The following is a 13,145-nucleotide window of genomic DNA, read 5'->3' as shown; positions in this document are numbered from 1 at the left end:
CTCTTTTTTTTAGACTGTAGCTGTGATTTAATGAAAATATTCCTTTTTAACAGTTTCGATACTTCTTCTGTGTTTTGTCACTGTCATCTCTTCCTTATTCCTCTCCTCTAGTTATTGAGCATTTTACAATGTGTAAAACAACGCCCTCGTAAATGTTTTGTGGCAAATGCGTGGTGAAAATACGATACTGCACGCTGTTGTCCGCAAGGAAGCCAAGCTGAGTTGGCGTCCCTTGGTGAAAAAAAAAGAATGATTAACCAATCAGATGAGGCCGTGGTCATGACACTGCTCATCTGTGATTGACCAAGACTGTGTCAAGGGAAGCCACCCCGTCTTTGGCCTCAAACCAATCAAATCACAGTATCGTCATCATTAAGCCACTGAATGAAATCAGGGAGGTTAGCACATTAGCAGTGTGCATGAAGCGGCCGGTTGTGTGTTTAAGTGGGCGGTTGAATGAATTAATAAGATGTTTAAGCTAAGTCAAGAGGACAATGTACGTGTGTGAATGAGTGAGTGAGAGTGGGAGAGCTAAAGGGCGTGTGTCGGTGTTCAAAGTAAGTAAAATGAGCGCTCTCTGGGCGCTCTAACAGGTCGTTCCGTTACATGAAATAGCGATACAAACTGCAACATAGCCTTTTATGTACCACACTCCCTAAAAAAATACAGATAAGAGGCTTTTGTCTCACTTGGCTTCCTAAAAAAAAATCTCCATGCCGCGCCACTTTTTAAGGTTTCTCCTTAACTGTCGCCACAACGCCAAACTTCAGACTGCGTCTGTCTGTCTGTCTCTCTCCCTTTCTGTGTGTGTATCCCTATTCCCCCCCTTATTCTATCTCCCACTCTCTCTCCTCTATCTGTCTCTCTAACCCCATCACAGTCTCCTCAGATGTCTGTCTAACGTGAGTCTGGTTCTGTCCGAGGTTTCTGCCCGTTAAAGGGAAGTTGTTCCTCTCCATTGTAACTTGCTAAATACTGCAAAGTCCTGTACTCATGGTGGATTAAGATAAGATAAGACTCCTTATCTTGTCTTGATGTTGGGTTTCTGCTAATAACATTTTATTAACATTTACGGGTCTAGACCTGTAAATGTTTTTGTAAAGTGTCTTGAAATAACATTTGTTATGATTTGGCGCTATATAAATAAAGATTGATTGATTGAAGGAAGTGACAGTAGCAGCCACTGTGTGTACCAGTGAGTCCCCAACTTCAACTTCAGCAGGTCACAAGTTTGAATCCCACTCAGAGCAACAGCTCCCCGCTAACACTGCAGGCCCACCTCCATGTGTGTGTGTGTGTGTGTGTGTGTGTGTGTGTGTGTGTGTGTGTGTGTGTGTGTGTGTCTGTGTGTCTGTGTGTCTGTGTGTGTGTTTGGTGTGTGTGTCTGTGTGTGTGTGTGTGTGTGTGTGTGTGTGTCTGTGTGTGTCTGTGTGTATGTCTGTGTTTGTGTCTGTGTCCACTCACTCTGGATCCCCTCCCAAATGAACCCAAAGTTAGACTCATCAAACAGAAAAGCCAACACTAGAAGTACAAATGAGAGAATTAGAAATCTGAAAAATGAACTTGGGGTAGTGGATGTATGGAGAGACAGGAATCCAAACAGCCATGAATACATGCATTACTCTAACTTTTATGACAAGGATAGACTATTTTTAAAATGATGTCTGTAGAATAAGAAACTGTGAATTTGGCCTTAGAACTATCTCAGACCACAGCCCAATTTACATTTCTCTTGACAAAGGAAACAAGTTCCACTCTTTGGAGGCTAAATTCAAACTTATAAAACAGCACAATTGGTAGAGAAAAATTAGAAATGAAATGAAAAGGTGCTTGAAGAGAATGATAATGGAGAGGTTGGACTGTCAACACTTTGGGATGCACTGAAATCTGTAATTAGAGGGAAAATGATAGCTATCTCCTCTAGCAAAAGGAAATAAAACCAAAAAAATGGAGAATGAATCAAAATGACTTCAAAAAGAACATTTGAAAACCCTTAAGAAGGCAGCTAAAACAAACATCAAGGATCTAAAAAGAGAACTGGACAAACTAAATACACAAGACATACAGAAAAACTTTCTCTTTACAAAACAGAAATACTGTGAAGTAGGCAGTAAGTCTCAGAAGCTCCGAAAACTGCGAAAACAAGCAGATAGATCTATCCATAAAATATACAATCCTAAAACAAGACGTTTAGAAACAGGGCTGGAAAATATCCATAAATGCTCACAAATTTCTATCAGACTCTATGCTCACAACCAAAACTAAGCAATGAAAGTCAGATGAAATCTTTTCTTTCCCACCTTTCTCTCCCTTCAGCTACAAGCGAGCAAAATAAACAGCTAATTTCAGAGATAACTGAAGATGAATTAGAATCTGCAATTAGCAAGTTAAAAGGAGGGAAGTTTCCATGAAATGACGGCTCCACCACAAAGTGGTACAAAGAAATACAAGACCAGTTAGTCCCTGTTTTTTAAGAGCATTAAACTTTGTACTGGAAAAGAATTCCCCCTTCATGGAGAGATGCTATTATTTCAGTTGTTCCTAAAGAAGGGGAGGATAAGTTGAATTGTGGAAATGATCGCCCAGTGAGTGTTCTGAATATTGATTATAAATTAATTACTGCCATAATTTCTCTGAGACTTAATTCTTTTTTTTTTTTTGGTTAGATAATACAGAAGGACCAAATAGTGTTTATCAGACAGAGACAGACTCAGGACAACATCAGGAAAACGTAATATATTTGGAACCATTCAATGCGACAACAATTAAAAACCCTAGTGCTGAGTTTAGATGCAGAGAAGGCATTTGACTTGGTCAGATGGAGGACCTTTTTATAAAAAGTAAAGTCTAAATTTGGATTCCACCAGGCCCTAATTGATGTAATTGCTGCTTTGTACATTAAACTACCAGCTAAAATAAAGTTTAATGTAAACCAATCTGATTGATTTATCTTGGAAAGAGGCACTTGGCAGGGATGCTGTGTTTGGCCACTCCTCTTGGCCCTTTTTATAGAGCCGTTGAGTCAGTGGATAAGGTTAAGTTCCCACATAACAGGAGTCTGGATGACGTCTGGTGAACAAAAGCTATCCCTTTTTGCAGATGACTTATTGTTAACTATTACAAACCCTACTCAAACTCTGCCTGCACTAATGGAAATGATTAGGTAATAGGGTTCACTGTCGGGTTAAAAGATGAATATTAACAAGACCCAGGTATTGACACTAAACTATATAAGGCAGGTTGGAAAGATATAGAGGGCACCACTGTGGAAGGAATACCTATACTATCTGTATAGACAAAGATTTACAGGAGCAATTAAACGTACCACGGGACTCCATGTTCCTCACAATCTTATCTTCCTGGAAAAGGATGACCAAAACATGTCGATTAGGGAATTGACTAAATACTTAGGTGGTGTGCCTTTGATTCAGCCTTTAAGCCAATTGGATTGATGGGAGATTTAGGGGTTGGGTCTCAAAAGGCTTGACCACTTATTGCACTTTTATTCAGAGGCGATGTTTCGGAGTTTTGAGGAACTTCAAAAACCTCACGGTTTAGAAAAAGATGACCTCTACAGGTATTTACAGGTTAGAACTTATTTCAATCAAAATTAAAAGGAAAACTGGGAAACAGCTGATTCCTCAATGTATTTATATCTTTGTTGAAACGAGGTCACTGCACAAGTCATTTCCAAACTATAAAATGGTATTCTGGTATCTAAACAGGGTGATACAAACTATATAAGAAATAAGTGGGAGAAGAAGGGAAACATATCCATTTCAACTGAAAGCTGGGAAAACATTTTAGGTTACTATGGATGACCTCAACCTCTAACAGAAAAACATTGTAAGTTTTTTTTTAGCTTCAGAGTAAACACCCGCACACTGTCCGACTTGCAAAAAGAATAAATCATTTTTTATTTTACAATGTTTCGGCACCAGACCTTCATCAGGCTAACAAAAGAACCCACACAACGATTTTTCATCACCCAGAAAAAACATCAGAACAATGGAGACACCTGCTGGAGACTCTGTGGGACATTCATTCATTCATTCATTCATTCATTTTCCGAACCGCTTATCCTGTTTACCCAGAGGCTGGGAACACCCTGGACTGGTCGCCAGCCAATCACAGGGCTGACACAAAGACAAACAACCATTCACACACACTCAGACCTACGGACAGTTAAGAGTGACCAACTAACCTGATGAGCATGTTTTTGGACTGTGGGAGGATATTCCACTATTTTTTGGAGTTGTCAGTTAATCAAACCGTTTTGGGAGCAGCTATGTGAGCGTTTGAACAATATCTTTACTGAGGATGTTCCTTTTAAGTTAGAAGCCCTGAATTTGGGAAAAATTTTCTTTAGAAAGCTGGACTACGAGAGACAAAAAGCTGCTGACTATGGTTTTGGCAGCAAGCAAATAGACAATCACCAGAAAGTGGTCAAACAGGAGACACCTAGAACTGAAGAGTGGCTTGATATAGTACAGGATATTTACAGTCTTGAGAGGTTTTCATTTTCTTTGAAGGGTCAAAGGGAATCCTTTTTCAGGACTTGGTCAAACTATGTGAAACCAGTAATCTCTGTAATCTGACGATGTTTTGTTTGTTGTGAATTCACCTACTTTGTTAACATTTCTGTTTAGGTTGATGCAAACGTAAAAATCTTGATGTGTCTTATTCCAGACAAGTCAAGACTTGGAGTCAGACACCACCCCCCCCCCCCCCACCTGTTCTCCTTGCTCTTAAATCTGTTAAAATTTAGGATTGGCAATGAACATTTTCATAACCACATTAAACGTGTGCAATGTAAATAGTATTCTGTACCCTTTCTCCAAAGGGATGCTATGTCACATGTGCCTTTCCAAATAAACAAAAAAATACTTACAAAAAGGCCTTCACAGTGGATGACTGCTGACATGTAGAGACCTGACAATTAACTGTGCTTTAATTCCATAGAACAAACTCAAAACGTAAATAACTCCAAACTAAACTGAACAACTGTCAGGTCAATCATACGCTGAGTAGGCATACTCATACATCTACCAAAAAGGAAAGACATCTCTTTAATTTTAAACTTTGAGGGGTGTTATTGCCTTGTGCTCATTTATGTTTAACAGAAATAAGTGGGCTAGCCAGGAATAGGTAGCTAGCTAGAAGTAGCTAAATTTGGGGTTAAACATTAACTTGTGAAATTTAGACTAAATGACTACACCACATTATACCCTGGCCTTTATGATAGTGACCCTAATCACTCAGCAGTAGAAAGTGATTCAGAATCATGTTTACAGCTTCTTCTGCTCTAAAGTTTCTGTTTCTTCTAGAAGCAGCCGCCATCATCAAAACTTGTTAAATTGTCCAAGTCACACATTTTATCCTAAATAATCCAGAATTTTGACTTAGACTGGAAATAAAAGGGCCTTGGTCACCCTCTGGACAGAGGCTATTTCCCTACAGGTCATAAAGAGCGTGATCCTTTTAGCTAAAGATTAAAGACAAAAACTCATTTTCCTCAAAATGGCTTAGGCCATTATTTTAATGGGGTGACAATTTGGAGTGTGACTCTCCGTTACAGGCTGTTATAGGCTGAATGTGTTCCAGCAGGGGGCAGCAGAGAGTGGTGTGTTTTCTGCCATGGGCTGTGGGAGTCAGAGTCACTTTGATCCCAGCTGAAAACTTTATTTCACATTAAATCTGCTCTCATTATGTTCAACAGTATATACAGAAAGGTGCATTACAAGAACAACCTGAAACAACGTGTGGAGATAATAGGACACAACGTGTTAATGAGCTGAAGGTTACACACACACACACACACACACACACACACACACACACACACACACTGCTGAGCGACATTAGGCTGAAGAGGAGACAGCTGAGTCAATGCAGGCATGCACCTTCACCTTCACTTCAGTCCGATCAGATCAAATGTGCCTCAGTGAGTCTGAAATGAAGTGAAAATCTAAACGTGAACTCCCCTCTGCTCTGATATCACTCTCTACAAACCAATCAGAATCATCCTCATCACCATGTGTAGGATTGTCCAGAGGAAACCATTCAGACCAATACAACTTCAGAAACCATCATCTTCTTCTGCTGTGTGTGCGTGTGTGTGTGTGTGTGTGTGTGTGTGTGTGTGTGTGTGTGCTGTTCCCCCAGGCGTGCTGTAACTGATCCAGGTTTACATGAAGCCGGCTAAGGTGTACCAACACAGGTAACAGGTGTGGGGTTTGAGCAGCACTGATCAGCTGATGCATTCAGAGAGTCAGACTGAACAGATGATAACAGACTCAAACACATGCCTGTTCTCTGCACTCTGCAGCCTACACACTGGACCTGGATCTGTGACACTGGTTAGCGTCCTGATGAGGAGAATGATCCAGGTATCTGATCAGAAAGTTTCACATAGATTGATCAGTCAGACATGAAGTGAACATTACAACTCAGCCCTGAAGAAATGAAACGTGCTATTATTGTATTCATGATCAGATCCTCATCAGTTTGGATTCATAGATCTTCAGCAGGGCCCCAATGTTCAAACATGACTTTATGAAAAGAGCCAGACTGAATCAAGTTTTAAACCCAGAGAATTTAAAGCAAAGTCAGATCTGGTCTGGAGTCGTCCTGGCTTCTTCCAGTCTTTGGGAAAGGATTGAGACAGTTTAGACAGAGCAGATTTCCTTCATCGTAATGTAATGACCATGCTGTCCATTTTAGTTTGACTGAACCCAAAGCAGCTGATCCTTCAGTCTGTGTGGACTTTGGTGCCCCCTGTGGACACAGTAGGTAGTCCCACACCCAGGTAGAGCTCTTCACAGGAGAATTTGACCATTTGATAAAAATCTGTACCTGAATTGGATTTTTCGAATCGTTTGAACTTTAAAAATTCTCAAACTAATCCGGATGATCTGAGCCTGAATCTAGAACACCAAGGATTTTCTTATCTGGGTCATATTGATCCAGATGGAACATTTAAATAATGGGCTAGCATCAGGTCCAGGGGACCTTGCTTGACGGAGGATTAGCACCCATTAAAGGGGAAAGAAAAATTATTTACAAGATTTATCTTTCAGTGTCATGAAATTATAATTTTATTCTTGTAATTTAAGAGTTTATTTTGGTAAAATCAATGAGATAATTTTTGTAAATGAATGACTTTAATCTTGTTAATTTCTGGGATGTTTTTGTAAATACATGACTTTATCCTTGTAAATTCATCTTTGTTTTTCTTAAGCGTGACCCTAATCCTCAGTCCTAACCCTGCTTGGGTCATGGGGTATGACTTGAATTTCCATGTGAAATCTTTTCATAAAGAAAGGGAAGAATCTTTAATTTGTCCTGATCTCAGTGATGGAAGGAAATATTTTGGCTAGTTTTATCAGTGGCTGTAATTCTCCACGCCTGAGGATCGGGAACCAGGACTGAGTTTCTCTGAGTCCACCTTAAAGCTCTTGTGAGGAACTTTGGATTTGTGTTAATGTTGCACCCCCTCAGAAAAACACCACCTGCTATGATGACTTCCTGTACATGTGTGGGTTGTGTTGTCTGGTGTATGGCTCATTGCGAATCTGTGAGGCAGCAGAGTCTGGATGTCCTGGTCTGACATTGACCTGCTGGCAGTGGGTCTGAACATCAAAGAGGAGGGTTTAGAAAGGACTCAGTCTAATCTGGATGAAGTGGTTTGTGTTTGTTAGTCACAGAGAGACATTAGGCTCAGTTCATTCTGTTTCATGAGCAGTTACCAACTCGTCACAGGAGCTTTAATGAAGTTCAGGTAATCAGAGGCAGATCTCTGTCTCCTTCTGTTTGTTCTCGTTCTGATGTCTCACACAGGCTACACGTCAGGTTTCAGCAGGTAGAAGACTGGACAATAAATAGAGTCAGAACAAACACTGGTTTTGGTCTCTGATGCTTCCACTGGGTGCTGCTCAGACGCCTCACAGTCAGGAAGTCCAACCTGCTCCTTGGGCTCCACTCAGGAAGCTTTTTTGAGTAATGGTTTTTACATTAGTGCCGTGGAACACTTTACATGCATTCATGTCTCTGTGTGACAGCGCTCAGCAGCAGGGAGAGAAACAGGCCTGAAACAGCTCTAATGATGGTAGCATGAGATCAGTGATGACCTGATGCGTCAACATGTTTCAGCTCAGTCATGAATTCCCAACATGAAGCTAACATGTTCTCCTTCAGTGCTTAAACCCCACTAATCAATCCATCTTAATTCATTACCTTCATTCAGGTTTCTCAGAGCAGCAGTTGGACTTCCTGACTTAACTAGTTCCTGAATGCATCATCTCCTGACCCCTGATGGATCTAAACTAAAGACAGGATACAGTTTGATGTGTGATACCCCCACCCCGTCAGCCTTATTGGTGTGTGTGTGCCCCTCCAGAGTTTGGGGCCACTGTGGTCCCCCGGCCCCCCCTCTGTCCATTATCTCTCCTGCCGTGACCCAGGATGCAGTGAGCGCTGCCGCAGCCTTCTTCATCATCCTCTCCATCACTCTCAGAGGACGACTCTCCAAACTGTCGGGGCTTCTCATAGATACAGCAGCCTGCAAGACAACACTGAGGGTTAAAATACAACCTGATGATGCAGCAGCCTGCAAGACAACACTGAGGGTTAAAATACAACTTGATAATGCAGCAGCCTGCAAGACAACACTCAGGATTTACACTAATCTGAGGCTACAACAGCCTGCAAGCCAACACTCAGAGTTAAAACATGCACTGATTGATCGGCCGATTTCCTTAATTTTGGGGGATCGGGATTGGTGATCAGAGATAGGTGGTTGGCCCATCCTTACATATGAAATTGATCTTATATACCTCTGGGAAGGTCTGACAGCCAGCCACTGTTGCTTTTTGCTCTGACACCTAAAACTCAGAACACTTTTTTGGTTGTTCACGTTAAAAAATAAAGATTTTATTGTTTCACAGGTATTGTTCAATAATTTTCAATGAAATAAGATAGGAACATTGAAGGTATATAAAACATAAATCTGTATTGGCCCAAGTTGGTATCGGCAGGTCAGGCTTTTTAAAGATCGGTGATTGGCCTGGAAATTGTGATCGGTGCACCCCTAGTTAAAACTCATCCTGATGGAGCAGCAGTCTGCAAGACAACACTCAGGGTAAAACCCATCCTGATGATACGACAGCCTGCAAGGCAACACTAAAGGTCAATTTTTTATTCTATTTATGTAGCTTCTTCCCAGTTTTGTTCAATCATCTTTTTGCAGCGTCCCAAATAGATCAGGAGTTTGCAGTTTAATTCAATTTAAGGTAGTCCACGGGTTACATTTCTCTAACAACAAACTGTATAAGATATACCCTACCATCTCACCAGAATGTCCTAGATGGTAACATTCTCCTGTTTCTCTGGGGCACATGATTTGCTCATGTCCATCTCTGTATGGTTTCTGGTCTTCAATCTTCCAATCATTATCAGCGACACCTGAAAAACACTGCAGCCTGACCCTTTGATAGCTATCTTCTGTGTAGTTAGTGATGTGCAAAAATTGTCCCATCACCACAAAAACGTCATGTCCTTCGCATCACTGCATGCCCACTGTCTGATATTGCTAAACTAGAAGAGGAAGAACCCTCCTCTACATGTGCACTGGGATTGGCTCTTGAAAACATTAAGTATGAAGTAAATGGGTCAGAGGATAAATATGGCAAAACCTGGGCGCAGATTCTAACTCATTAATTACAATCTGTCTTTAGCCTGACTCCTCTACATTACTTGTTCATGAATTTAATGATCTGTTGGGTTGTTTTTTTCCCTCTCTCTTATACCCTCTTTCCTTTGATCACTGCTGTTGTCTTTTCAGTGGCTTGTATAAATATATATATATATATATATATATATATATATATATATATATATATATATATATATATGTATGTATGTTGGCGCGATGATCCTATTGATCAACTCAAAATGTTTTTGAGTCTTTTTTCCTGACTTTGGACTTTTGATATGAAAACACCATTGTCAAGGTGTTGAGGTGTTGGTGTGGGGATGCCATCTGGATGGGGTGGGGGTGGGTGTCAGGTTCAAGGAATGCTTTAATAATGATGTCAATGTTGTCAATATGGAAAAATGATAAATAAAACTGTATAAAAAACACATCCTGATGATGCAGTAACCTGTGAGCCAACACTCAGTGTTAAATCATCCTCATATTGTCTTTCTGCATGTCTGTCTGCATGTTTGAAATGATTTCCAGTCAATCATGTGACTCTGTGCCTTGCAGATGTGGAGGAGAGGCAGAATTATTACACCTCGTCAAGCCAGCTAAAGTCTGAGTGCCAAAGCTCCAGCGAAGTTTGAAGGGGAGGAAGCATCAGTTCAAAACCCTTCAAACATGCATAACTCCAAACATTTCCCAGAGGGACAGGCTCTGCTGCAGCTTCAGGACATGTGAAGTGATTTCTCAGCACAAAGGGAAACTCACACTTTGAGGACCTCCTCCCCAGGTGCTCGTTGTCAACTGTGTCACTGGACCACTCCACCTTCTTCTCTGTCTTCCTCTTCCTGAGTTTGATGGTCAGACTGCGTCCCTCCTAACAGACATGAGACAGAGACACTGCTGTGAGACGGTTCTCCTCATTCCATCCTGGTCCTTTACAGTCTAAAAGCAGTCTCTTGAGCCTGGATCTGCTCTGTGTAGCTCCTGTAAAGCAATGGTTAGTTTGAAGCATCATTCAATAAAAACCTCTTTCAGATTGATGTGGCCAGGAGAGAAACACCTCAACAGTAAAGAGACAAATAACTCTGTAACCGGCTCCACATACAACAACACGGGGCGTAGCCAGGAAGCTGTAAGACAATAAATTCTGTCTGTGAGGAACCAACGCGCTCACATTCTTGGACCACGCTCTTACTACCTCAGAGTGCTCAGATATCTGATTCATTTCTCCAGCGAGATGGAGACCCTCATTCCACCTCTGGTCTGACTCTGGGGACAAACATCAGCGGAGTGCATGCTGGGCTGACTGACTTTTCATCTATATGTGAGTACAGAGAAACTCAAGCAGATGATCCTTTTCCTCTCACTGCTCCTCCTCTACTTAGATAATCAGGAGGCACACAGCGCTGCAGGAGCCTCATTGATCAACACAGCTGTCAGTGAGTCATGATGTCACACTCCTCTTTTATAGCATCAAATAATTAATTCAAAGTTCACTAACATACAACAAACAGCATGACAAGAACAAACTGTTTGACCTGTGTCCCATCTGTCAAAATGAAGGAGGTAAGCTAACTGCTCCGTTCAGCAGTCAGTCACCAGGGGAAGTTCAGAACATTTTGGCTTCATCTCTGGGGAGCTGGCATGTTGTCTATCTATAGAGAAGGGAAGGAAATGCTGTAGGTTGGATTCACACCTGTGTTTTCTGCTGAAGGACCACAGCTCCAGCACTAAAAAGGCTAAAACTGGACCACTCGATCAAACCAGAACCCCAGAGCTGTTGATTTTGAAGGGAATCCTGCCTGACAGGGAAACTAGCCCGTCATGATCCAGGATGTTGTGCTGGTACCCGGGGCGGGCAACCTGGTGTGAAAATAGCCATCCGTCTCTGTAGATTTTGCCTCCTGAGCTCTGTTGGTTGGGTTAGTGTGACACATGAGGTCTGATGAAGCTGCAATGACCGTCACATTAAAACACCTTCAGTATAATGACATGTACACTGTGTTCTAGCAGCAAGGCCTCGTTATCCCTTGGTTGTTATTACTCAACACCCATGTAACTGCCCGTTTATAAAGCAGGGGGAACATCTCCCAGGGCTGCCCCTCTTTATCGTAGGTTACCTGCTGGGGCGGCGGCGGTGTACCGGTCTGAACGGTCTCCGTTATCGTTTCGCTCGATGTCCCGGGAACCTCCGCCATACCTGCAGCTGCTGTGCTAACGCTGCCGTTAGCCCGCTCCAAGATGTAAAAGAAGCTCAGTTCAGGACAAACAGGGCCCAAATAATCACTCCTAGACAGCTACAGTGGTCAAAGCTTGTTCTTTATATCATAAACTCTCTAAAATAAACTCTGTTGATGACAACTTTGGCCAGTTGATCTCCAAGGTGGGATGTGGCTAGCTCACATCAAGCTGTAAAATCACCCTGCGTTCACGTGACGAGAAACAGTCGAAAAAATGACAATCAGACAAAAACAAACTTACACAACTGTCACTAACACCGGAACAACGCCTCTGCCAGAACTCTTATTTTTTCCCGTGAATTAAGGAACATAACATGTATTATTAGTATTCCTTGTAAACGTATGTGATATTTATGACGTTGTTTTCTATCACATCCTGTTTGCTCGTTACACATAGCAGTGAGTGGAACGCGTCGTGAAGTCGGAAACCTGGACTGTCCAAGGTGTACTTAAACATAGCACAGAGAACTAAAATTTAAACAGGAAGTTTAATCATTTCAAATTAAACGCAGAAGCGAAATATCTGGTGTTCAAAAGTTTCGATTCATGCTAATAATTTTAGTTTGAGTTTACTGAGATACATGTGTACATAATATATGTATATGGGTATCTCTCTCTCTCTCTGTCTCTCTCTGTCTCTCTCTCTCTCTCTCTCTCTCTCTCTCTCTCTCTCTCTCTCTCTCTCTCTCTCTCTCTCTCTCTCTCTCTCTCTCTCTCTCTCTATATATATATATATATATATATATATATATATTTTTTTTTTTTTTGATTGACGTCTGTAGATTTTCAAGTAACCCTCAAAAGTAGAAGGAAACAAAAAGCAGTACGACAACTGCACCATTACTTCTGTTATTGGTAGATCTTTGTTTACGGAAAAAATATGCGGTCTTGACTATATATTGTTTAACGTATGATATTTAATAAATGAGTTTCAAAGACTTATCTGTGTTCTCCTATGTTAATTTCATTAAAAACCTGTTGGGAAAAATAAATACATTTAAAAAATGTGTTTCATCTCCTTGAGGATTATCTTTTGGACCCTGGCTGCTCTCAAGAGGGTCAACACACCTATTTCCAGGAAAGTCTTTGTTGATTTTCAAGAAGTTGCGGTAAAAATATAACATCTAAATTGTTATTTATTTTTCTCTTTGGAAGCCCAGCCACAGTAAGTTGGAGACTGTTTTTCAACCCAGGTACTTCTA

The 13,145-nt window shown here is 41.2% G+C and overlaps 1 protein-coding gene across 1 annotated transcript; it reads right to left on the bottom strand.

The window, feature by feature from the left end:
- Positions 1-4,033: 4,033 nt before the first annotated feature.
- On the bottom strand, positions 4,034-12,152 carry ppp1r11 (protein phosphatase 1, regulatory (inhibitor) subunit 11). Its single transcript, XM_074687523.1, has 3 exons — positions 11,824-12,152; positions 10,469-10,577; positions 4,034-8,560 (listed from the first exon to the last, which is right to left on the bottom strand). The coding sequence occupies exons 1-3, from the start codon at positions 11,899-11,901 to the stop codon at positions 8,373-8,375; spliced, it is 375 nt and encodes a 124-aa protein (XP_074543624.1). The 5' UTR covers positions 11,902-12,152; the 3' UTR covers positions 4,034-8,372.
- Between the last annotated feature and the right edge of the window lie 993 nt (positions 12,153-13,145).

The sequence above is a fragment of the Halichoeres trimaculatus genome, unplaced genomic scaffold (assembly GCF_033239565.1).
Source record: "Halichoeres trimaculatus isolate MK-OKI-2021-1 unplaced genomic scaffold, fHalTri1.1 fHalTri1_scaffold_14, whole genome shotgun sequence".
Taxonomy (NCBI): domain Eukaryota; kingdom Metazoa; phylum Chordata; class Actinopteri; order Labriformes; family Labridae; genus Halichoeres; species Halichoeres trimaculatus.
Note: the sequence above shows the minus strand (reverse complement) of the source record. Positions and strands in the feature narration are given on the sequence as shown.

Excerpts from the sequence above, each read along its gene's own strand:
- ppp1r11 (XM_074687523.1), bottom strand. The coding sequence starts at position 11,901 with ATGGCGGAGGTTCCCGGGACATCGAGCGAAACGATAACGGAGACCGTT. Across the intron at positions 10,578-11,823 it reads CACCGCCGCCGCCCCAGCAG|GAGGGACGCAGTCTGACCAT; the intron begins GTAACCTACGAT and ends CATGTCTGTTAG. Across the intron at positions 8,561-10,468 it reads GGGGAGGAGGTCCTCAAAGT|GCTGCTGTATCTATGAGAAG; the intron begins GTGAGTTTCCCT and ends GTTGTCTTGCAG.